Here is a 23,427-nt window from a genome sequence, read left to right as displayed (position 1 = left end):
TTCCAAATCTAAACTGCACAAGAACCTCAGCAAGCATCAATGACAGCATCTTACAGACTTGTTTATAGATTTGGAGTCCTGAATTTAATTTTGTCTTCAGTGTTCCTATTATCTTTTTACAACTGTTCTCAGCAAAGAAAGTTTGGGTTCCCCTGAGCTGCACACAGGGACAGTTTTATATTTTATAGTTCAGCAAGTAATAATGTTCTGAAGGACTTCAAAGGCTTTTGCTGACATAGGCTTTGCTATTTGGTTTTGCCTCTGGGGGATATTTTTTCCCCTAAAAAACCCCACCTCTTCCATCAAAATCCAAAATTTCTTCTAATCCCATATAAATCAACTGGCTCAAATCCTAATGAAGGTTTATTCATCCCTCTGCATCTGATAATGGTTTTTATTTCACTAGGTTTATTTTCTTCCCCAGACACACAAAGGCAGAGTCAAGGCTCATTTGCTGAGACCAGGGGCCTCAATTAGAACTAGCTGGACTTTGAGCTCAGTACAAAAAATAGTGCCAAGTGTTTAATCCAAAGCCATTCTGATGGAAGCTGCTCATCTTTTCTGTTCACAGCCCTGAGCACAAAATGGTTTGGGCTGGAAGGGACCTTAAAGACCACCCAGTGCCAGCCCCTGCCATGGGCAGAGACACCTTCCACTGTCCCAGGCTGCTCCAAGCCCTGTCCAGACTGGCCTGGAACACTTCCAGGGATCCAGGAGCAGCCACAGCTTCTCTGGGAATTCCATCCCAGCCCCTCCCCACCCTCCCAGGGAACAATTCCTGCCCAATATCCCATCCAGCCCTGCCCTCTGGCAGTGGGAAGCCATTCCCTGTGTCCTGTCCCTCCAGCCCTTGTCCCCAGTCCCTCTGCAGCTCCCCTGGAATCCCTTTAGGCCCTCCAAGGGGCTCTGAGCTCTCCCTGGATCTTTCTCTTCTCCAGGTGAACACTCCCAGCTCTCCCAGCCTGGCTCCAGAGCAGAGGGGCTCCAGCCCTGGTGTAGTTCCTCCTCTGGTCTCACTCCAGCAGCTCCAGATCCTTCTGATGCTGGGGACCCCAGAGCTGGGGGCAGCTCTGCAGGTGGGGTCTCAGCTGGGCAGGGCAGAGGGGCTGGAGGTCAGCCCAGGGCAGGGATATCCTTATCCTTCCACTTCCCTTCTCTCCCTGGGAGTCACAAGGAGGATGGATGATGGCTTTTACCCATAAACAACCTCGATGCAAACCCATGCTCCAAAAACCACATTCAATTTTCTTTTTGTAAATGTATAAACATTAAAGCCTCAACAGTTTGACAAACCCAGAAGCCCTGGAGGCAAGCAGCTGAAACTCTTGATTTATGCACGACAATTCATTCCTAAATTCCTAGAAACAGTCTCCCTTGTCCTAGATACATAAAAAATTCTTGTGTTGGTAAACACTTCTAAACCTTCTCTAAGATGAAAACCTAACAGGTCAAGGGAATTTCCCACTGATCTGCTCAGAAACAAAACTTCCAAAATGCAGTGCTGCTGAATTCAAACACATCCCCTCATCACCAAGCTGAACTATTAAAGGCCAGGTCCCCAGGCCATGGATAAATTAATGTATCTACAGCATCAGCCTCAAATCACACAAGGACATTTCAGTTTGTCTCAAGTGTCCCAAGGGATTGCTTTCCTTCCCCTCTACATCCTGACCAGGAGGAAGGAGTGAATGTTCCCAAACCTGCTCACAGTCACAGGAGAGTCACTCCTGGCACAGATATTTCTGCCAATGGTCAGAACACAAATAAAAGTGTTCACAGGGTAAAATTCTGCATTACTCTGGCCTGTTCTGTGCTACATGAAAACCTGGATCTTTTTCTCCTTGAATTCCAAACGTGGGATGTCAGCAGGGACTGGCCTGGTGGATGCTACTGAATGTCACCCCCCTACTGCAGACCCAGCAGAGCTCAGGCATTGAGGACATTTATTTACAGGTTTTGTATTTCCAGTGCCACACAGACAGGTTGTGGTTTACAGTACTAATTCCAAAAATCAAAGAAAAGCTGTGGGGGAGCGAGGGAGAAGGAAATATCAAGGTGAAATTAAAGTTCTCCAGACAGTCTGTGGTGTGATTAAATCTCAGAGAGGCTCTGCAGTCAGGCTCCTTTCCTGTTAGCTGGTTACCAATTTGGCATAAAGAACTAAGCAAACAGGTTTTCTCCAAAGGCACTCACATGGATCACGATGCCAATTCCACCAACTGGCCCAATTTCACTGAAATCCCAAGGCACCTTAATAAAAAAAATCTTTCTAGGATAACACCATAAAGCAGCAGGGTTTTCCATGGAACAGAAGAGGGCTCCCCCCCACTTCAGAAACAAAACCACCAAGAGAAAAATGAAAATTCTATTTATTTTTATGGCTCTGCTTTTCATTTGAACACGTAAAAAGAAGCCAGCTCTGCACTGGATATTCATCTGATGGGGAAAGCCCTGTAAAACACTGGGCACTTGCTCAGCTACCTGTCAGCTGCCACAAAGCAACAATGCCTTGGGAAGAGAATGAGAAATGTGGAAAATTGTGTTAAAACACATCTTATGAGAACAGGTTCAAGCTAAAAAAAAAAGTGAAGGGGAGAGAAATCCAGTGCAGCCCCAAGCACAGGGAAAAAGAGCAGCCCTACAGCAGCCAGTCTTTGTACTATGCCATAAGGTAAACTGATCATGCCTAAGGAGGGGGGAAAAGAGAGTGAAAGAATAACCTTAAACTAATCCACCCTGTTCCATGTCATGGGCTGGGGCCTTTACTGATGGTGTATCTGTACCCCAAGGGACAGAAACTTGAGCATTTCTGAAAGTTTCCCTGTCCTGGACAGCATCAAAAAATAATCCCAGAGAATTTTCCCCTCTGCAAGAGCAGCCCTGCCCTGCACAAGGAATTAATTTTCTTTAAACAGTCCCTGTTCCTAAAAGGCATTAGCAAGTCAAAGATTTAAGCAATAACCACTTGAAGTTATTTAACACTGCAACACACTCATACTGAACATTAAAAGCCCAATTTCCTTCCAAAGCCTGAGCCATTTGCAGAGTATTTGAGTTTAGTTTACCATCCTCAACAGCCCCTGCCTGTCACTTTTCAGTTTTCACAAATTTCACACATTTTTCCTCTTCTACTCAAACCATGCCCTAGACTGTTTGTAACACAAAAAAAAAATGTTTTTTTGATTTTTGTGAAGTTGCAAGATGTGCTCTGTATATAGGAGTTAATGAACACCAGCCTGGAACTCCAAACAGTGGTCATAGGAGAACCTGGAATTATATCCACAATATTCTGCTTGATTTCACAGGGTAATCAGCACCTGCCAATTAAGTTTGCTTTGAAGACTCATTCAGAGAGGAGGTTCCTCATTCAGTGTGTGAAGAGAAGAAATAAAGAGGCCCAACAGTGTGGGCTGAACAACCCTAAGCAGAAGGAGGTGAGAGTGAGTGTTTCAGTCAGTAAAGCTCTGGAAGAGACAGGCAGTTTACAACTACACCTAAATTATGGACCATGCCCAGTACAGACTGCTGAGAGCATTGTCTGAAAGCAGCAGAAAAGAAAAACAGAAATCCCTTGCAGGGCTGGGGGGAGGAAATCAGGGTCATTTAAGAATTTGGCCTCATGTGGAAATACTACAGACAAAAAGTTACTGCCCCAGTGCCTGTGGTTCAATTCCATGCTGGAAAGTGGGAGGAGCAGCTCTTGCCATGCCCCTAGCACTGCCAAGTGCTCAGTTCTAAATACTGCAAGACCTTCTCACCTGAATCAAAAATGCTTCTGAACACACTAACTCGAGTCAAAGTATCTGTGCACTACTTATTTTCAATGTTAAGGCTTTGCTGCTGCCCAAGGCACAGCTGTTTTATTTAACTCAGCTCAAGTGCAGCTGTAAATCCAGCTCGTGTACCATTACATTTTCAATATTCAGCTTTGGAACTGTCTCCTGTAAGTGAAAGCACAACCAGCTGAGTTCCTTGGGCTACCACCCCACTTCCCCACATCGAGGTGCCTGGTTTTTCACTGTTTCTGCCAGTTTTAAGTGGTATCACAGCACCAAACTGCCAGCAGCACTTACCTGAGCACACCTTCCCAGCTCAGCCTTGCCCAGGTACTGGAATATCTTCAGTGCCAGCTCATAAGGGAGCTGCACATCGAAAAAAGGAACCTCATTGATTTCATTCTGGAAAGAAAAGAGGAGAATATCATTTGTGAGGCTGCTTTAACACAGTGTGACAGCAGGAGATGGAATGGGGTGTCCTCAGGGCCATCACAGCTCCATGAAAACATCAGTTCTGCCATGAAGGGCCATGAAAGGCAAAGACACAAGTTCTAGTAAAATAGTTTGGCTGAAGTGCCAGAAAGATCCAATAAATAAACAAACACTTTGAAGACATATGTCCATTAGTAATTTCACTTGCAAGATTTCAATCCCATCTGATGGAAAAATGAACAAATATTTTACATAAAACTGAATGGAAATTATGTTGGTCTCTTTCATTACTAACATAAAAATGTCTGTTTAATATGAAATGTCCCTCCATAACTGATTGAGCATCTCTAACAAAAATGTGAAGCCAAATCCATCAATTTAAGCTAACAGCTAAATGTAGCACATAGATTTTTCCTAGATGTATTCTGTTTGGTTTAATTACATAATTAATTAATAATTATTACATCCTTTTTCTGCAGTTATCACAACAAGATTTATCTTCTCTCTTCTGCTGTCTGGATATTCAAAATTTTTATGCTCTATAATAAAGAAAGAGCTCAATCAGCTGATTCTGACCATTTCTATGTCACCACTTTTGCTCTCCAGTGTGTTCACTGGTTTCTGTGTCTCCCCCAGGTGCACCTGATCATTGTCCATCAATCCTCATGCACAAAATCAGCTGCTCAGTTAAAACCCAGCTCCACTGTTTGCCCTCAGCTCAGGCATCCCAAAGCAGGAACATCTCCTGCCTCTTGGCACTTCCCTAACCCTGCTACCTTTGTTTCTTTGTAGGTCTCTCCTACAGCTTCTCATTCAAATCTGGGCCACCTGCAGCACCAAAGTAGAACAGAAGGGATATTCTGGGTTTATTTCAAGCAGAGTTACTCAGGTAAATCACAATCTAATGTGGTGGTGTGGTTTTAAAGCAGAAGATATTCTACACCAGGCAAATATTTAAACAACACAAACACGGGCAATGCTCCCATCAGGTCTTTTCAGCAACAAAACATCACTGCACACACACTGGAACCTCCCACTTTGCTCCAAAGTGACTCAAAGCAGGACCTGAGGCCAGCCTTGCTGCTCCCTCCCTCCCTCCTCACCCACCATCTCCCTGCACAAACAGCTCCTTTTCCCTGCCCTGGCTGGGGCCGCCGGCTCCGCTCCCCGCTGCGGATCCGCAGGATCTGTTTTGCTTTCGTGTGCTGTAAATCCCATCCGTGTCCAGCAGGGACACCGAAGGAAAACACAAAGGGAACCTCTCCACGGCCCCATGCAGGCAGGCTCCGAGCTGGCCAGATGTGATCCTGCCCAGCTCCAGCAGCCACCGAAGCGCTCTGGAGCCACAGGCTGCCCAAACAAATCACAGGAACTGCTGGGCAAGGATTGTTAGCTCCAGGCTTATGAGCTCAGGCTCGGCACCACCATGGATGTGCTCCTTCCAAATTGGACTTGACTCGTGTCCAAGCAGCAGATCCTGCGCTGGCTGGATGCACACAGAGGTCTCCCTGCAAGCACTGAGGGCCTGAACACACAGCAGTGCTGACACAACGCTCAGCACCACCGGTGCTCTCAGGGAAGGGAGGGGAAAAGAGCAACAAACAGCTATGCAGGTTTTTATAAACTGAGCTGCAGGAAGATTTATACCCTGCTTCAAATAAACCCACAAGTGCCTTTTTTCCTACTCTGGTGCTGCAAAGGGGTCCAAGTTTAAATGAAGAGTAGCAGCAGAAGAGACCTACAAAAAAACAAAGGGATGGGGTTAGGAAAGTGCCAAGAAACAGGGAATGATCGCGATTTGGGATCTGCCTGAGGTTCTGAAGGCCCAGCACAAACTCATACTGACTCCATCCTATACAATCCTAACACTAGGGGCAGATCCAGGTCTTCCCACACCCCAAAACTTCCCGCAGTTTGTCCTCAGCACAAGGAAGCAGGGATGTTAAGTCAGCACCAGCCCCTCTAAAAGTCTACTGGAATGAGTCCAAAACTCAAATAAAACCAGCCCCTCTGAGACAGATTCGGGCTCCTTTGTGCTAATGGAGCACTAATTCTGTAAATGGATTAATTTGTGCCTTGCAGACAGAAATTTAATCTGTTCCTTTTAATTTTTTTAAGCAAAGAGTAATTAGTCATAGTGAGGTTAGTGAGAAATAAGAAAATGGGTTTCCCCCTAGTTTTCCTATACTGTAAATAACATTTCTATGGCATTTAGAGGATTTACCAAAATAACTTTTATCTGGTTCAGAACTGTATTTAAGAATATTTCCAAATTAACTCCTTTATTTAAAGAATTAAAACTTATTTTCTTACTATGCTGCGGTGTCATAAGGCCGGATATCCTTAATTACTACACCTGCATCAAACTGCTTGAGTAAACAACAAAAATCTTAAGAGGAAAAAAAAAAAAATTCTTTCATAGAGTTATGGAATATCTCGAGCTGGAAGGGACCCCAAAGATCACCCAACTCCCAGTCCAGCACAGGACACTCCAACAATCCCACCCTGTGCCATTAGGTAGGACAAGCAGATTTTCACGGGTTAACAGTTTGTAAAAGGATGTGTCTTCAGAAGCCGAGGCTATAAACAAGCCCACAGGAACACAAATTCAGCATCCCCTTGCTCCCAGTGCCGCCTCAGCCGAGCCCCTGTCCGTGCTCGGGCACCCGGCCCCACCGCGACCCCGCGCCCGCCCGGGGCCCAGCCTGTCCCCGGCACAGCCCCAGGGCCGCCCCGGCCCCGCAGCCCTACCAGGTCTCGGATCAGCTGCCCCAGCAGATCGTCCCCATCTCCGGCTCCGTCCCCCGCGGGCTCCCCGGCGGGCCGGGCGGGCGCGGGGCTGCAGCGGGCCGGGGCGCCGCCGGCCAGCAGCCCGCGGGCCAGCGCCAGGTACCCGGGCTCGGCCGGGGAGTCCCGCGGGGTCTCTGCCGGCCTCTCCGGAGACTCCTCCGGTGGCTCCTGAGGGGGCTCCTCCCGCCGCCGCCGCTTCGCACCCCCGGCCCGCTCCTCCCGCCGCCGGGGCCTCTCCCGCTCCGCCGGCACCGCGGCCATGGCGGCGGGGCCGCCCGGCGCGGCACGGAAACCGCGCCCCGCGCCCGCGCGTTCCGCCGCCACAAGGTTCCGCCGCCGCCGGGACCGCGGCTGGTGATGGGGCCGGGACCGGTGCTCGGGAATGAAGCCGGTGTTGGGGCCGGAGCCGTCATTTTGTGGTCCCCACACGAGGGCGGCGATGGTGGCCTGAGGGTCTGGCCTGGCTCTGGAGAGCCGCGCTGCCGAGAGAGACCGCGGCGGCGGCAGGGTCGGTGTGGGCTCTGGGGCCCCGCTGGGAGCCCTCAGCCCCTCACAGCCATGGCCGGTCCTGCTGGGAGCCCTCAGCCCCTCACAGCCATGGCCGGTCCCGCTGGGCCCCCTCAGCCCCTCACAGCCATGGTTGGTCCCGCAGGAAGAAGCCGCTCCCCACGACGGTTGTTAACCATGAAGCGGCCACTCAGAGTGACCGATGTACCTCTCCTAAGCCCTTTTTTCCTTTCTCTTGGTTATGTCTGAAGCCGAGCGGGTGGGCAGGGATGGTCCCACCGCTGCCATGGCCACCACACCTGCTGGGAAGGTGTTTTCTGCTTGAATCACACCGTCCTCCTGCAGCCATCACAGCCCAAGAGCTGCAGCTTTGATGGCGTTTTGGGAAGGACATGAAGCTGGCTCAGTTCCTCTCCAGTATCAACACACCTTGGTGCTCAAAGGCTGCATTCAAATGATGCTGAACCACGGCTGCAAAGCTTCTGCCGCCTCAGCCAGCCCAGCTCCCCAGGGGAGCAGAGAGGCCACGAGCATTCAAGTCTTGAGAACGATTCCTGTAGAGTCCTCAAGGAAACAGCAGATAAGTGATGTGTTGGTGTAAGTCAAACAGCTGGTCCTTCTAGAACTGGCTGTAAAACACAGCCCTTGCTTCAGCAGCAGCGTGTGCAGTTACCCCCACCCTGGTGTCCACCTCTACCTTCCTCACTGGCCATTGCTGTTTTCTCTTCTCTACAGCTTGTTGCTGCCTGTGCTGTTCATAAAACCCAGCTTAAAAAACACGAATGAGTGCCCAGGAAGAATCCAAACGACCTTGTTTAGGGGAGGAACTCCTGGATGTTGAAATCGTGCAAAAGACCCCTGTCCAGAGCTGAGCCCCCCAACATGGGCAGCAGGAAAGGAGTGGGGGATCCTGCCCCTCTGCCCTGCCCAGCTGAGACCCCATCTGCAGAGCTGCCCCCAACTCTGGGATCCCCAAAATGAGAAGGACGTGGAGCTGATGGAGTGAGACCTGAGGAGGAGATGCTCCCAGGGCTGGAGCCCCTCTGCTCTTAGGCCAGGCTGGGAGAGCTGGGGGTGCTCACCTGGAGAAGAGAAAGCTCCAAGGAGTGCTCAGAGACCCTCCCAGGGCCTAAAGGGGCTCCAGGAGAGCTGGAGAGGGACTGGGGACAAGGGATGGAGGGACAGGACACAGGGAATGGCTTCCCACTGCCAGAGGGCAGGGATGGATGGGATATTGGGAAAGAATTGTTCCCTGGGAGGGTGGGGAAGCCCTTGCACAGGGTGCCCAGAGAAGCTGTGGCTGCTCCTGGATCCCTGGCAGTGTCCCAGGCCAGGCTGGACAGGGCTTGGAGCAGCCTGGGACAGTGGAAGGTGTCCCTGCCCATGGCAGGGGTGGAATGGGATGGTGTTTAAGGTCCTTTCCAGCCCAAACCACTCTGGGATTCTGTGACTTGTTTTCCCTACAAAACAATCCCTTGGAGGGATCTAGAGGAGGGGTCTCCCTGGGGTGCACATGCTGATGAGCCCTGCCAGTGGCGGGATTGCAGCCCAGGAGCTGCCCCTGCAGCAGGATGTGGGGCTGTTCCAGGGAGGGTGGATGGGCTGGGATGATTTGCCAGGAGCAAGAGTGTCTCTGCAAAGCAAGGGGGGAACGGGCCAGTTTGGGGTGATTGCTGCCCCACAGGGAGCCCCCCGTGTCCATCCCAGGGCTGGTGTGTGCAGGGACCCCTGCCTGGGCTGCCAGCCCTGCTCCTGTGCCCTGGCAGCTGGGGAGGCCCCTGGGCCCCGGGTCAGTGCTGGGGGCTGCGTGCTCCTGCCTCAGCCACCCGAAATGTGATCCGAATCCGTAATGCTGTGGGTGATGAAATCGGCTCCAGCTCTGTGTAATCCCCTCACTGCCCCCCTGCAGCTCCTCGCTGTCCCCTCCTCCAGCCCACAGTCATCTGCAGCCTTGCACTGTCCCTCTGTCCCTACGCCATCCCCTATGTCCCACAGTCCCCTCTATCCTCACATTGTCCCCACAGTCCCCTCTATTCCCACACTGTCCCCTCCACACCCATGCTAACCCCTCTATCCCACACTGTCCCACCTTCCTCCCACTTCCCCTCTATTCCAAACTGTCCCTCTATCCCCGTGCTGTTCCCTCTATTCCACACTGTCCTCTCCATCTCCAGATTGTCCCTCCATCCCCATGCTGACCCTCTGTCCCATTTCCCCACTGTCCCCTTCATCCCCATGCTATCCCCCCATTCCTACACTGTCCTATCAAACTCCCTCCCTGGATACCAGGATCTTCCATCACACAAGCACTGTTCCCTCCACTCCCAGTCCCGTATTTATTCCATCCCCATCCCCTGCATCGCTGTGCTGCCCCCTCCATCCCAACACTGTCCGTCCGTCCATCCATCCATCCATCCATCCCCATGCTGTCCCACTGAACTCCACCCATCCCTGGATACCAGAATGTCCCAGCACACAAGCACTATTCCCCCCACACCCCTCTATCACCACACCATCACCTCCATCCCCGTGCCGTCCCTCCATCCCTCTGCTACCCGCCCATCCCTCCGCTGTCCCACTGAACTCCCACACCACTGCTGGACACCAGACCGTCCCACCACCCAACCGCTGTCCCCCCTGCCCCCCACCCCCGCGCCGTCTCCTCGCTCCCCCCTTTCCGCCCGCGGCCGAGCACCGCCCCGCGGGGGATGATGTAACCCCCCGTCCCCCCCGTGTCCCGCCCGCGTCCCGCCCGCCGCACACTCGGCGGGCTCGGCGGCGAGCGGACGCAGCCATGTGCCCGTGCGCGCTGCGCGGCCCCCCCGCGCCCTGCAGCCCCTGCGGCCCCGGCCGCGCCGCCCGGCCCGAGGCCGCCGCCCGCCGGGTCGCCGCCCGCCTGCGCCGCCTGGGCGATGAGCTGGAGCAGCGGCGCAAGGCGCGGGGCCGCGGCCCCTCGGCCGCCCGCCGCCTGGCCGCCGTGGCGGGGCTGCTCTGCGCGCTCACGCCCGCGGCCGCGCTGGCCTGGCTGATCCGCAGGAGGAGCCTCTAGGGAGAGGGGCGCTGGACGGAGCGGGGAGCAGGCGGGACGCGCAACAGGTGGGCGCGGGACGGGGCGGCCGGCGGGGCTGGGGACGGGAGCGGGCGCGGGGCTCGGCTCGGTCCGGCCCGGCGGAGCGCGCTGTCCGCGGTACCCGCGGCTCGCCGGGCTGCGGGGGCTGATGGCGGCAGCGCGCCGAGCCCCGGACTGCTCGTACGGGCGCTGTTGGGTCGCACCGATCCCTCTCCTTTTCCTCTCGTTCTCATTTCCATCTCTCTTCCTCTCCCTGGACTGCCGGTGCCAGGTCGCAACGACCTGTCGCTCTCACCTCTCCCCTCTGTCCCCTCCATCCCCACTTCCCCCACTTCCCACTTCCTCTCCTTTCCCCCTTTCCCAGGACTCCTCAAACGCCCCCTTTCCTGTTGCCCAAACTTTCCACCCCGGTGGCTCCCCTCTGCCCGCGCTCCCCGTGCTCTCGGGGGACAGTTTGAGCTCCATGCCCGGCAGGGGCGCGGGGCAGCTCAGGGGGAGCCGGGCAGGTCCTGTGTTGCCTCGGCTGCCGGTCCCGGCAGCTGGAGGATGCCCCGCACACCCGTGCCTGCCAAGCCTCCAGCCCTCTTTCCATGGAGGAACTTCCCTGTGTCCTGTCATTTCCTGGTGGGCTTTAGACCCACAGGTGCTTTGGGGCGCCCATCGCGAAGGTCACTGGTGGAATGTCCACACTGGACTTTGCAGTGGGGCAGCTGGGACATTGGCTCTGTGTTTTGGATAATGCCTTGCCCTGTGCCAGAGGTTCTCCCCGAGGCGGGTCCCAAGCCACTGGCCAGGAAAAGCACCCAAGGGCAGTTACTGCTGGTTCCGTGCTCCAGAGCCACTGAGGAAACGAGCAGCAGGGAACCGGGACATTGCTGGTCCTGCAACCTTCGTTGTTGTCATCTGATGACAGCTCCAGGGCTTGTGGGGACAGCTCTGCATCCTCAGCCCGGGATACTGAGCATAAGTGGGGTCTCCTCAGGGATTTTGGGTGCTCTGTACTGTTCTTTGGGTCGTGGATTTGTTGCCACAGCCTAAGGAACACGGGCTCCTGTTTTGGGAGCTTTAAATTGCATCATAAACACCCCCCAGTGTCTGTCTGTGTTCAGGGAACAATTTCAGCGCATGTCTAACTTTCAGCGTGCACTGGAATCCCACCAGCTTGGATAGCATAGTGTGGAGGGGAAGTCAGGCTATCAGAGAGTTTAAAAATGAGGTTTTCCAGCAGGTCTGTGTGTTTGCACTGTGTGCACACTGGGGGGGGCATTGTTGTCATCCATCTGAGCCACAACTGCTGTGTCTGGCGGGAGGTTCTGCTGGTCACCTTTGGAAAGCTTTCTTTGAAACAAAAACAGAGGAGAGCTGTGGGGTTTTGATGAATCAAAGCCTCGGTTTCTATAAAAGCAGGCACTGGCTGGTGTCTGCAGGGCTGTGCCCAGCAAAGCCCTCTGTGGTGGTGTCAGTGGTGAGGAGCTGTGGTCAGGAGCAGAGCTAACACATCTCTCCCTCCCCATCAGTTTGTGGCAAGTTTGGTTCCAGTGTTTGGAAGCAAACCCACCCGTCTGCCTTGCTGGCCTCTCTGAGCACAGAGTTGAAATCCAAGGGGGAACTGCAATGATCTCCCTTATCTAATGTCTCAAATGTCCTTTTCTTTCTAACAAGCCAGGGAAATTCCTCCCTGCCCAGTCTGGGACTCCATCCCAAGCAGAGGAGGTGGCAGGTGAGCAGGGCTGGCACAGGAGCCTGTTAGCTGGCCCTGCTGATCCACACACACTCAGCCCAGGCTTCCTGGCAATCCCACGAGGCCAAGGCTGTTTGGAGTATTGATTTTTGTGAAGGTTTATTGGGCAGACACTAGTCTTTTTCCCCAATCTCTTCTGCTGTTGTTCCTGGAGTCCTCACTCCCATTTCTGCCCACCAGTTGCTTATAAATGGCTTTGATGAGAGGCTGTGGAAAAGCCAAGCTCATCCCCGGGCGCCTCGGAGGCGAATTCCATGGGCAGCACCGTCCTGCCCGCGGCTTCAAAGGCTGCCACAGCACAGTGCTGAGCTGCCTCCAAATGCTCCTGGGCACAAATACACACGTAAGGCTGAAAAGGAGCTCCTGGTGTGTGATGAGAAACGGTTTCAGAGTGCAGGATGTGGCCATGAACAGGCTGGTGACACTCCTGGCTGTCCCTCTGTGCAAGCTGTCCCACTCCTGCCACGCTTCTAAGGCACAAGTGACCAAGCTGCAGGTGAAAATGCAATGCAAACCGAGAATAATTAACTGTGTCATCGACACCTCAGTTCCTGGGGTGTTCTGGCTGTTAATAATCTTTTCATCCCGAGCAGTACTTTGCTTCCACCAGTGGAAGTTTCTGACATTCTGCAGTGTCTCAGAGCCCCAGTGACAGTGCAGTGAGCTGGGTTAGCCTTGGAGATGAGGTAAGACAGTGTTTGATTACCTCAGCAGAGTATTTCTGAACAAAACAGGCATTTTTCTGCCATCCCCAGAGAACTCTGCAGTGACAATAACGTTGTCCTGCAACAAGCTGGGAAGTCCAGCCTCTAACCACTTGTGATCCTGGGATTTCATGGAAAGGCTGGTAAGAGGAGAGTAACTTGTACAGTTAATGAGTGCCCTGCAGAGTCAGCCTTTGTCTCGTGATCTGGTGGTTGCAGAAGGAATGGAGAAAAGAGGAGAAGGCCAGTTCCAGCTTGGCTTTTTCCTCGAGTTCCCCTTCTGCTTTTTCAAGAGGCAGCAGCGTTGGCTGCTGTGAGCCTATGTGCAGCTTCTGAGGTTGGTGCTTGTTCCCTCAGCTCTGTGTGGCTTTACACAGCAGCCCAGCTCAGGGAATAGTGCCGTGCTCCAGGGAGCCTCTCCTGCTCTCCCAGCCCTGGGGCTGCTGCCTGTGACCAGCTTGCATCTGCGGACCATGCTTGGGATTTGGGGATGGATGCTTTGCAACTGGCAGTTTTGTAATATGTAATCTGACATCACCTTGAAACATCCAACCAGGGCATGAAGTATAGTTGTCAGGTGCCAGTTTGGCATACAATGTCACTTGTATTTCGCTCTGTTAGTTCAGGAGTGGCAGTGTATTAAAATCAAACCCTGCTTGTCCCTGCCAGCTCCACCAGCCTGGTTCCGTGCCCACTGTGTTGCCAGGAATTCCCCCCACTGTTTGCTGCGAGGTTCATGCAGAGCCACTCTGTCCAAAGTCTCAGTGCAGTTAATTATCTGTATTAAAACTGGGTTGATAAGATTTCTGGAGGTGTCCCACTGAGCTGTGCAGGAGAGCAGAGCAAACGAAGGACCAGAGGCAGTGGTGATGCAGAGAGCTGGTTCTGCACCAGGACAAACATCCAGCCTCGTGCACCCTGTGTGTGTCCCTCTGTTGTTTATCCTCCTGGATCAGAAAAAGCCAGCCCTTCCCAGTGGCAAGCATCCTGCTCAAAAAAGCCAAAGGTCCTGCCACCCTCACCCCAGCCTCACAGTTAAACTGAATAAAGAAAACCTTCGGCTTAACTCTCCCGATAAACAAACAAACAACAGCCCAGAAATGGCTCATTCCACAGGTGGACTGAGGTCAAGCAGGACAGGCTTTGTGGGAGGATTGGAGCCCAAATGTATTTTTTTGCTGTCTGGGTTCCCTGCTCTTCCTATGCAAAGATCTCCCGGACACACCATTCTTCCCAGATTGTCCCTAGTACTCTTGAACCCCCTCCTAATTGTTTTTCGGTGTTCCAAGTCGCCCTTCCATCTCCCGCGGAGATGCTAATGAAGTGTGAGTGTTCACGGATGGGGCTGCTTGGGAATTTGTCAGGACTCTTGCCCAGCCCTTGTTCCCTCATTAAGCTGCTGCTGCGCGGGGACGGAAGCGATTGTGCCTCGTTTAGTCCCTGCCTCCAGCGTGCCCTCAGCGATCCAAGCCCTTGGATATATTTTTCCCTTTCAATATATCAATAACTGTTATTTTGTTTATTAGCAGCGGGACGTGTGCCAAGCGAGTGGCCCGTGTAATCCATTTAAATGGAGCAGTTCCATGCTGACAGAGTAGCCGTGAGCAGAACTCCTTTTTCCAGCTGCTGCCGGAGCCGGGAGCTCAAACTCTGCTCTGGCTTAGTGCAGGTGCTGCCCAAAGGTGGCTTCTCCTCCCTTCCCTGAATAAAGATCAGTCAGAGAAGTGCTAAGAGACACAGGACCCCCATCCCACTCAGCATCCATGAGAAAAGCAGCTTGTTTTTGTTTTTTTTTTTTTTTGTAAAGCTGTACAATAAGGCTGGAGAATTGCGGGTACTTGGGAAGTGGAGCTGCCTGTGTGTGTTCAAGCAACGGGATGTGGCGAGCTTGGCTGAGGTGGTTTTGCAACCAAAGCCATTTGTTGTCTCATAACCTGACTGCTTCATTTGTGCAATGGTTGAGAGCAACTTTCTGAGCAAAGTCTGTCTCTCCCTAAATGCCCAGGCACACATCACCAAAGGGAATGTCAGTTCCCATAAAAAAACTTCAGAGGAAGTGAATTTTTTCTTATCACTCCCATCCATGTTTCCAATAGACACTGCAGTTTTCATATAGGCACTCAGCCATAATTCCTTTTATTTTATAAGGAAATGAAAATGTTGATAGTTGTGGACAGTTTTCCCAAAGTTTCAGCCTTTTAAGAATGGCACATAAAATAATCAATTTTTCAGCAGCTCTGCAGAAGGGATATGCTGGCTCTCTTTCCAACTTACTATCCATCCCAGTACAAATGGGATGCAGTTTGGCTTTCCTCAGCCTTTTTCAGACCCAAAGTACCAAATTTTGCTCTGTCTGCTGAGTGCCTATTGTGGGAAATTTGGAGTAACTCCACTGGAGTCAATTGGGTTGCCCTGGATTTACGGTGCTGTAAATGAGATCAGAATTGGCTCAAAGTATATTCCATTAATGAGTCAGATACTGGCAATGTAGCCAATATGCACCCAGAAATTGCTTTAACACAGCCTAGGATATTCAAAATTGGTTTATTGAGAGATGGGCTCAGGGCCAGGATTCTGGGGTTCTCTTTTATTCTTTCCATGAAATTCACCTTCCTGCAGAAGGCCAGCACGAGGCTGATGCAAAACTTAAGAGCCATTTAAGCCCTTACAATGGGGCTTGTGAGATGCATAAACATGGTGCTGAGCTCTTTGCCTGCCCTGGAGCAGATTTATCGCTTGGAGTTCAAGATGTTCTAGGATTTATCAACTTTTACAGGTTTTTATAGATTTTCTATATGTTAAGTGACACAGAGAGACAGTTTGTAAAATACAGTGACAGCACGGATGATGTGTTGCCAGCCACGGGTGGCACAGCAGGACAAGGGTTCAGAGCTTGGCAGTTGGAAGTGCTGCTAGAGGAGAAATAATAAATAAGGATTAAATGGTTTTGCTGTGGAGGAAATCCTTTAATCAACTGCTGAACTCTTTATTCCAGTGTAACTTGAGTAAATCGCTCACCTCTTGGAGTGGAGGCAGCCACATCCTCCTGCTTTGTGCAGTGCCACACTCACAGGCTGCCTGTGCCCTGCTCTGGATTCTGGCATCTTGGGGAGTGCTGTGGTGCTGTGTGCCTGTCCCTGAGCACACAGGGGTGCAGGAAGGAGCCTGAGCAGGGGCACATTGCAAGCACTGGGCTATCCCTGATAGCTCTGCACTGACTCCCTGTGCCCTGCTGCTGCTTTTGTGTAGCTGTGTTTGTCCCTTCCCACACAGCAAACAGCTCTCCTATTTACCTTCTGCCAAAAAGGCAAAGCAGCTCTGCTAAACCACTTTGGGATACTCCAGCACTTCCAGGGGCAGGTGAGATGTGGGAGATGGAGCGTGGAGGTGCAGCAGCCCTGGGATGGGGCTGGCTGACAGCCTTGATCACAGCCAGACTGGAGATGTGCTTCACCTCTGGAGGCTTCATCCCAGCCTTCCTCCTTCCAGCTATTGCCACTGGTGCTTCAGATTCCTTGGAACTAGAAAGCAAGGCTGGGAATGAGGGAGGGAGGGAGAGGCTGGAATTGCCACATCCTGGAACAGGGAAAGGTCCCAGCCCTAAGGCTGTGTTTGGGCACTGCTCTCAGGTGGGATTGCTGGTGTGTCCTGGAGTCAGGAGTTGGACTGATGATCCCTCTGGGTCCCTTCCCACTCGGGATACTCTGGGATTCAGAATTCACCTCTTTCCCTGGAGGGTCAGCCCATCCCAAGGCTGTCTCCTGCTACCTTCCCACTGCCACGAGCAGGGCAGGACAGCAGGAAGGGAAGGAATTCCGGAGTCAGGCAGCTCAGGATCTGCCCTGGAGCTGTTGGCCAGCCCTAATTACGCTGTGACTTCATAGCTGCTGCAGTTGCACCATCAGGACTCCCCCCCTCTCCCAGCCGGTGAAATCACCTCATCCTGCAGCCGGCAGAGATTTCTCCGCGCAGGTTTTTCTAGGATCTCTCATTGTCACAGCCTGCCAACAAGATATCCATGGCATCTGCCCCAGCCAGGGCTGCTCTCAGCAAACTGGGGGATAAACACTGGGAAATGGGAATTTCATCGCAGATGCCCCTTGGGCACCTCTCCTGCTAATTTGCACTTAGATGGGTGCCTTTCTCTGAGCACTTTATTAATTAAGGCTCGAAGCCCACCTGAGAGGCAAAGAAGTTATTAGTGCCCTCATTTTGCAGCAGAATGAAAGCAGTGGTTTGCCCAAGGCCACAAATCTAATCAGTGGAGGAGCCAGGAATGAGTGAGTTCTTCCAGTCTCCTGTGATACTCCATGCACCCCACTGCCTACCTGGAACAAATTTAATGGCTTCCCTAAAAGTTCATGTTTTTGTAAACACAATGTAAATGAAGACAGAGCACCCAAAAGGAGCCTTGCAGGGGGGAGAGCTCCCAGGAATCTGCAGTACTGAGGGCCAAGAAATCATCTCCTGTCTGAGCCACAAACCATCCTCCCCATAAATTCCACACCTCTTCTTGTCTGTAAATTCAGGAGGAGGGTTCAAGCATAAATTTAAAAGAAGCTTTTATTGTACCCAGTGCATCCACATAATTAACACCCACCTCCATTTCTTTTGCTTTCTTAGGCTGGAGCAAACCCTGTGCCCTTGGAGAAAATTGTTTCCCCTTTTCCTCCAGGGAATCCAGAGCCTGAGCAGCAGCTGTGAAGAGTGGAGAGAAAGAAAGAAGTGGGAGATGCTGGAAGTGCTTTGGGCGACATGAGAAGGAGGATTTGCCCGGAAGGAGCTGTTCAAGGGCCCAGCAGCAAACCAGAGACACAAAACCTGCTTATATATAGAAGAATGTAACCCCTGTGTATGCAGACGTGGACGCGTGCATGCCTTGTCGAGAGCGTAAGCGACATTCCCTGTAGATCGCTGCTGTGAGCAGCCCTGCTCCTGCAGGCCGAGCCTTGGCACTGCTGCTGGCCCTGCTGGACACCACCCACTGCCCTGCTGCCCCATTTATGCAGCAGGATGAGGAGGAATCTCTACACCCAGATTAGTAATGCTGAGAATTCCAAACGTGCTGCAGCGCGGGCACGGCCCAGGCGTGGCGGGAGCGGGTGCGGAGCAGCTCGGACAGCAGTTTGTGTGTGTAAATATTCATGCTCTGGCACCAGGGGAGAGCAGCTTTCCTATGACTTTAGTTTCTCTGGTGCTACATTTAATATTTGTCTGGGGCTAAACTGCCTCTCTGTGGTGCTACAGTTTCCCCAAGAGGATGTTCTGAAACGTGGGACAAGGAAAGATCTATTTTGGTTATTGATATTTATACACAAGATAGCAAAAAATAAGACTTGTTGAGAAGGTGCTATTTTTTTTTCTTTCTTTCAATCTCTGCAGAAACTAAGACAAAACAAATAATCTACCCCAGAAAACTTTATAAAACTCCTTTTCTTTGGAGCAGTTCTTTTTCTTTTGACAGTGTGGAGCTTGGGAAGCAGCAGGCACTGAGGTGGAAAGGACACAGAGCCCTTTCCACTGCAGTGTGCACATCAAAGTCTGCTAGAGCAGCACTTCCTACAGCTCCAGAGCTGGGAATTCTCCTGCATGGTGATTTATTCAGTCCCAAATCCCATGAGCCAGGGAAGAGAATTCTTATCCAGACTGATCACTAGAGCAGGGGATAACAGGAGAACTTAGCCTTAGAAGTCAAAGGGCTTTTTTCAGTCTAGTACTGAGCACTTTTTTCCTTGCAGCCAAAACTGCCTGTCAGATTTCGGGTACCTTCCACATCCAGCAACCTGTGCACAGTTTTTTAGAAACATTTTTCCTACCTTCAGACATTTGCACCAGAAAATTGACCCTGTCATGGCAGGGAGGGCATTTTCAAAGGCATAAAGGAATGTTAGAACCCAATTTCTAAAGGAAATTTGGCTCCCTGTGTTTTAAAAATATTTCCCACCCCTCACCCAGCCCAGGAAGTGAGTGGCCTCTGTGTCCAGTCAGACCCTGCATTCCCCACTGCTGCAGGAGAAATGTTTCTAAGCAATCTGAAAGCTAAATTCTCCCTTTATCAAATATTCACCGCAGTGTTTTGAGCCCCTGCACACATTTTCCTGGCTGTTATTGATCCAAGTCCATTCCCAACCAGCAGCAAGGGCTCTGCTGGAAGAGCAGATTGTTCCTAGTGAAGAACCTTGCCCTGCCTTAGGGGATGTGCAGTGTTGGGAGGGGTGATGTAGCTCCATGTAGTTTGTCTGTCCATACCCTTTGGATGGTCTCAGAGCCACAGGGACCACTGAAACATTTTCCTGCCATTTTTGGCCTGATGCTCAGTAATCCTCAGCATCCTGCACCCCTTCCCAGCTCAGTCTCCTACAGAAACATGGACAAATTCTTCTAACAAAAGGAGGAGCCTCAGCTGATTCCAGCAGTGCTGCCAGTGCTGGGCAGAGCCTTAAAAATACCAGTTTCTGGAAATCCCTGGAATGTGGGAGTGAAATTGTGCATGTGGAATTGCACAAGCCCCACCTGAACAGGAACCATGGATGTGACACTTGGCTGTAGGGCACACCCCCTGCAGCTCTGCCCTGCACATCCTGCCCAGCCCTGGGACAGGCCCAGAGCTGGGTCACATCCCTCAGAGGCTCTCCCACAGATTCCTCACCTTTATCAGCTCTGAATGTAATGAACTCCTCCCTTGGAAGAGGCATTATTCCATTTTCCCTGTGCACACAGCTGGCACTGCCCTTTGCTCTCCTGCTGCCCTGGCTGTTGGGGGCTGCAGCCTTCAGGCTGCTCCCTTGGAACAGCACAGCCAAGGAAAAGGAAAGGAAGTTCTGTCCTCCCCACCTCAGGAGAGCCCCCAAATCTGTGATCAGCCCCAGTGTAGGGATTGGCTGGTCTCCCTCAGTCCCAACTCTCCGTGGACAGGCTTGTCTGTAAAAATTCCCAAACCTCAGAGCTCCCAGAGGATTGTTCTCCTCAGGGGCTCCAAACAGTCAGCAAAAAATGTTAAAGGACCTGTCCTGCCCAGCATGGAACAACCACATCTATGGTGCTTCCCAAGTGGAAACCAGAGCAGGTCTGCTACCCCAAATCCTGCCTTGTTCCTGGTTTGCTTCACTTTTGTAGTTCCAAACTGGATGTTTCATATGAACTGAGGGTGAAGTTTTGGAGTTTTGTAGCCAGAATTCCCTGTACAGAAGTGGAATTCCTTATTCGAGGGTACACATTTGTCAAAGCCTTACATTTTGTGCTGTACTTGCTATCCTTGAACGCCTCCATTTTTTAACAAGGAGTGTTTTTATCCTTTCTACAAGATCTGCTTTGCCCCAGTTGGTGTTTGCATGGAAAGGGAAGGGTGCTGTGAACTCCCTGGAAATTCCCTGTCCCCTCCTGTGGGCAGGAAACCGGCACAGTTCCCCTCTGGCTCTTTTGTTTTCTCACATTCTCCCAGCAGCCGAGCAATCCCTGGGCTGGGTCAGCTGGGAGGGCCGGGGAGGGCTCTCCCGACGGACAAACAGAGCCCTCTCGGGTTTCAGCAGGAGTTATGAGCTCATAGTCTGTGCAGAGCACGGCTGGGAGGGAACTCTTCATGAATTTTTAAAGCAGTTCTCTGCCAAGACAGCTCCCAGCACAACCTGGAATTCCATATTCCAAGGTGAAAGAGCAGCCTGGTGTGGGCTGCTGCTCCTCTGCCACCTGCTCAAACAGCTCCTTTGGCAGTGAACCCTGGGCTGCACCATGACTGCTGGGTTAACCAGGGCAGGGCTGGCCCCCTGAGTTCCACATTCCCTCCTCTTCTCCCTCAGAATTATTTTGAGCAGGTGAAAAAGCATGGGATGGGACCAGGCCTCCTGTCACACAGCTTGGTGTGCCCAGGAGGGGCAGCACCCCAGGGAAACTTCCAGCAAATCACCCAGAGCAGGGAGCTGTCAGTGGGGATGGGGAGAACCCCATCCTGCTCCTGCTTCAGAGCAGGGGGGCAGGAATTCCTCTTTGAGCAATTCCCTTACATCCCAAACACTTCTTGAATCAATTTCCTCTGATTTGTGAGTTTGTTTTGTTTCTATATCACAGTAAAAGTTATAAAGGTCTCTTAAATCCTCAGCATGAGCAGCAGCAGTTCCTGCTGTTGAAATCCATGACAAACTGAACTGGTTAAACTGGTGCAGTGTCTGGTCACAGACAGCCTGGAATGAGGCATTCCCAGCTGGAAAACTGCTCTGCCCTGTGAAAAATGGCCCCAGTGAGGACAGAACAGCACATAATGCTCATTTTTCCTACACAACATCTGTCCCTGGTCTCCACAGGAGCCTGGTTTGTGTAGAACAGACTGGCTGGGGCTCCACCCTGAATCCTGGACACACATTGTCCATGTCCAGCCCTCCTGGCTGAATCCCAGCTCCCCAGCAGGTGCACAGCTTTCCTTGGAGCCAGTTTGCTCCCAGCAAATTTGATTTTCAATCCAGGCTTCAAACTCAGCCTCATTCTTGTGTAACTTTGCTGTGTGTGAGCTGAACTTTCCACTCATCACAACAGGTGAGGAGACTCTGGCCATGCCAATTCCAGATCCCAGGGCTGAGGGAATTGTAAATACCATGGGAATTAGGCTTCCCTAGAACCAGTCTGAGAAGAAGGGAGGGATCCTCACTGCTGCTCCTGCCTTGGCTCTCTACACCACAAAATACAAACAGGTCAATATTTTTCCCTGACAAACTTTATTTGAGTACAGGAGTGAATTTTGATGTGACTTCAGTGTCCACTCTGAGGCAATTACTGAAGTGCTTCAATTTCCCAAGGTTTTTAATATTTACAGGAAGTGACTTTGGAGCTTGATAAATATTCACTGAAAGCATCTGAAGATTAAATGGCCATTATTAGTTACACCATAATTAATTACACCTTTATTAGTTACACCTTTATCAGCAGTTACAGGTGGCACCAAGCAGAGCAGACCCAGCTGCAGTGGGATTTAACCCCCTGGGTTTTTACAGCATCCCTTTTCCAGTCATTCACCACAGTTTATCACAAAACCCTCCCATCCTTGTTGGTCCTGAGGCCACTGCAAATTCCCCAGTCTGCCCCAGGGGATTGCCAAGGGAATGGCAGGCAGGGAATGCCCAGTTCTGGCATTTTGCTGATCCAGTACCATTGGGATGTAACTCCAGCAGGGTCACTGTGCAGGTTTCCCCCTCACCAAAGCAAGGGCAGGGCCTGTGCTCGGGGTTCCTGGAGCTCCAGGAGGCTCCTGGTCCTGGCTGGATGGGGCTTCTCTCTTTTGTAAAAGGAATTTCATATGCTGAGACTCTTTGTACATATTTATAAGGAATTTATTAAAAAAAAAAAGAAAAATAACTGTTCAATGGCTAAAAAAAGGCTCCGGGTTTTATTTCCTCTCTCAGAGAATTTCATTCCACAGCCTTCCCTGTTTTCCCATGGAAATCAGCAGGTTCCCAGCAGCTGTCACTGGAACTGAAGTTTCCCCTGGATGTTTTCTAGTCCAAGTGTCAAGCTCTAGGAGAAGGTAGGACCATCCTCCCAAAAAAACCGCCCAGACTTCAAGATTGCAAACCCACACTTTGCCTTTCATTCCCTCCCTTACCACCAAATAAAACCAAAGTTTGAAGCAGTGTATCCCACACTTTCTGTAGAGCTGGGCTCCTACACTTCTCCAAACCCATTTTCCAGGAGCATTTAAGGAAAAAAAAATCAGAATGAGAAGTAGCTTTTCAAACTTTTGAAACTTTTGAAAGCAGAAACAGCAAGCCTTGGGTTCACTGGCACTGCAGTGACACTGAGGCCTTTCAGAAACTCCCTGCCCATGGAATCATTGATTTCCCTGCTAAACATTCCAGGCTATCACACATAACATTTTTTATGCCCAGTGAAAACCTTGCTCCCTGCCATTCTGAGCTCTCTCCCATCCCAAAGGGAAGCAGTTCCCATTTCAGAGAGCAATGAGACTCCATGGCTTAGTCCTGCACTTTCACAGGATCCCTTAGACAAGAATTTGACATCCCTTTGTTTTGGACAATAAAGCTTTTCCTTCTCTGCTTCCCCAGACCTCCTGATCCAGGTTTGGGCTCTCCCCAGCTCAGACTCTGCTCTCACCATTCCTCCCCAGCCACACTGAACTATTTCCAAAGAAATGTGGAGCCTTAACCTGTTGCTTTAATTCTCCCCAGTGGAGTTTCCATCAGCACAGACACAGGCTCCTTCCCTCAGGAGCCTCCTCCCGCTGATGGCTGGGGTGGGGCTGTCACCTTGAGCCATTTCCATGGCCATGAGCTGGGAAGATGCTGCTGTTCCTGACAGGGTGGGAGCTGAGGTGGTTTGGGGACAGGGAAAGCTTCAGAACAAAGAGCAGCTCCCTCTGAGGGCTGGTACTGCTGGAGAACCTCAGCAGAGACCTTGGCCACA

At 51.5% G+C, this 23,427-nt stretch overlaps 1 protein-coding gene and 1 long non-coding RNA gene across 3 annotated transcripts in view; one reads left to right on the top strand and one right to left on the bottom strand.

The window, feature by feature from the left end:
- The window catches only part of FBXW8 (F-box and WD repeat domain containing 8), a 52,378-nt gene extending 44,292 nt beyond the window's left edge, over positions 1 to 8,086 (bottom strand). Inside the window, exons 1-2 of one of the 2 annotated variants that reach the window (XM_033075627.2) lie at positions 7,935 to 8,086; positions 4,074 to 4,178 (exon numbers count right to left, since the gene is read on the bottom strand). In XM_033075627.2, the coding sequence (XP_032931518.1) occupies positions 4,074 to 4,178; positions 7,935 to 7,955 (126 nt within the window). In that variant the 5' untranslated portion in view covers positions 7,956 to 8,086. Of the gene's footprint in view, positions 1 to 4,073; positions 4,179 to 6,959; positions 7,260 to 7,934 lie in introns of those variants that run through there. The other variant, XM_033075626.1, reaches the window with a different exon arrangement.
- A 2,411-nt stretch (positions 8,087 to 10,497) lies between these two features.
- Positions 10,498 to 22,374, top strand: LOC117004657. The gene is made up of 2 exons (XR_004419664.2): positions 10,498 to 10,601; positions 17,644 to 22,374. It is a non-coding gene; the product is annotated as an uncharacterized LOC117004657 (long non-coding RNA).
- The last annotated feature ends 1,053 nt before the right edge of the window (positions 22,375 to 23,427 follow it).

The sequence above is a fragment of the Catharus ustulatus genome, chromosome 18, assembly GCF_009819885.2.
Source record: "Catharus ustulatus isolate bCatUst1 chromosome 18, bCatUst1.pri.v2, whole genome shotgun sequence".
NCBI lineage: Eukaryota > Metazoa > Chordata > Aves > Passeriformes > Turdidae > Catharus > Catharus ustulatus.
This window is presented reverse-complemented; position numbering and strand designations above follow the sequence as displayed.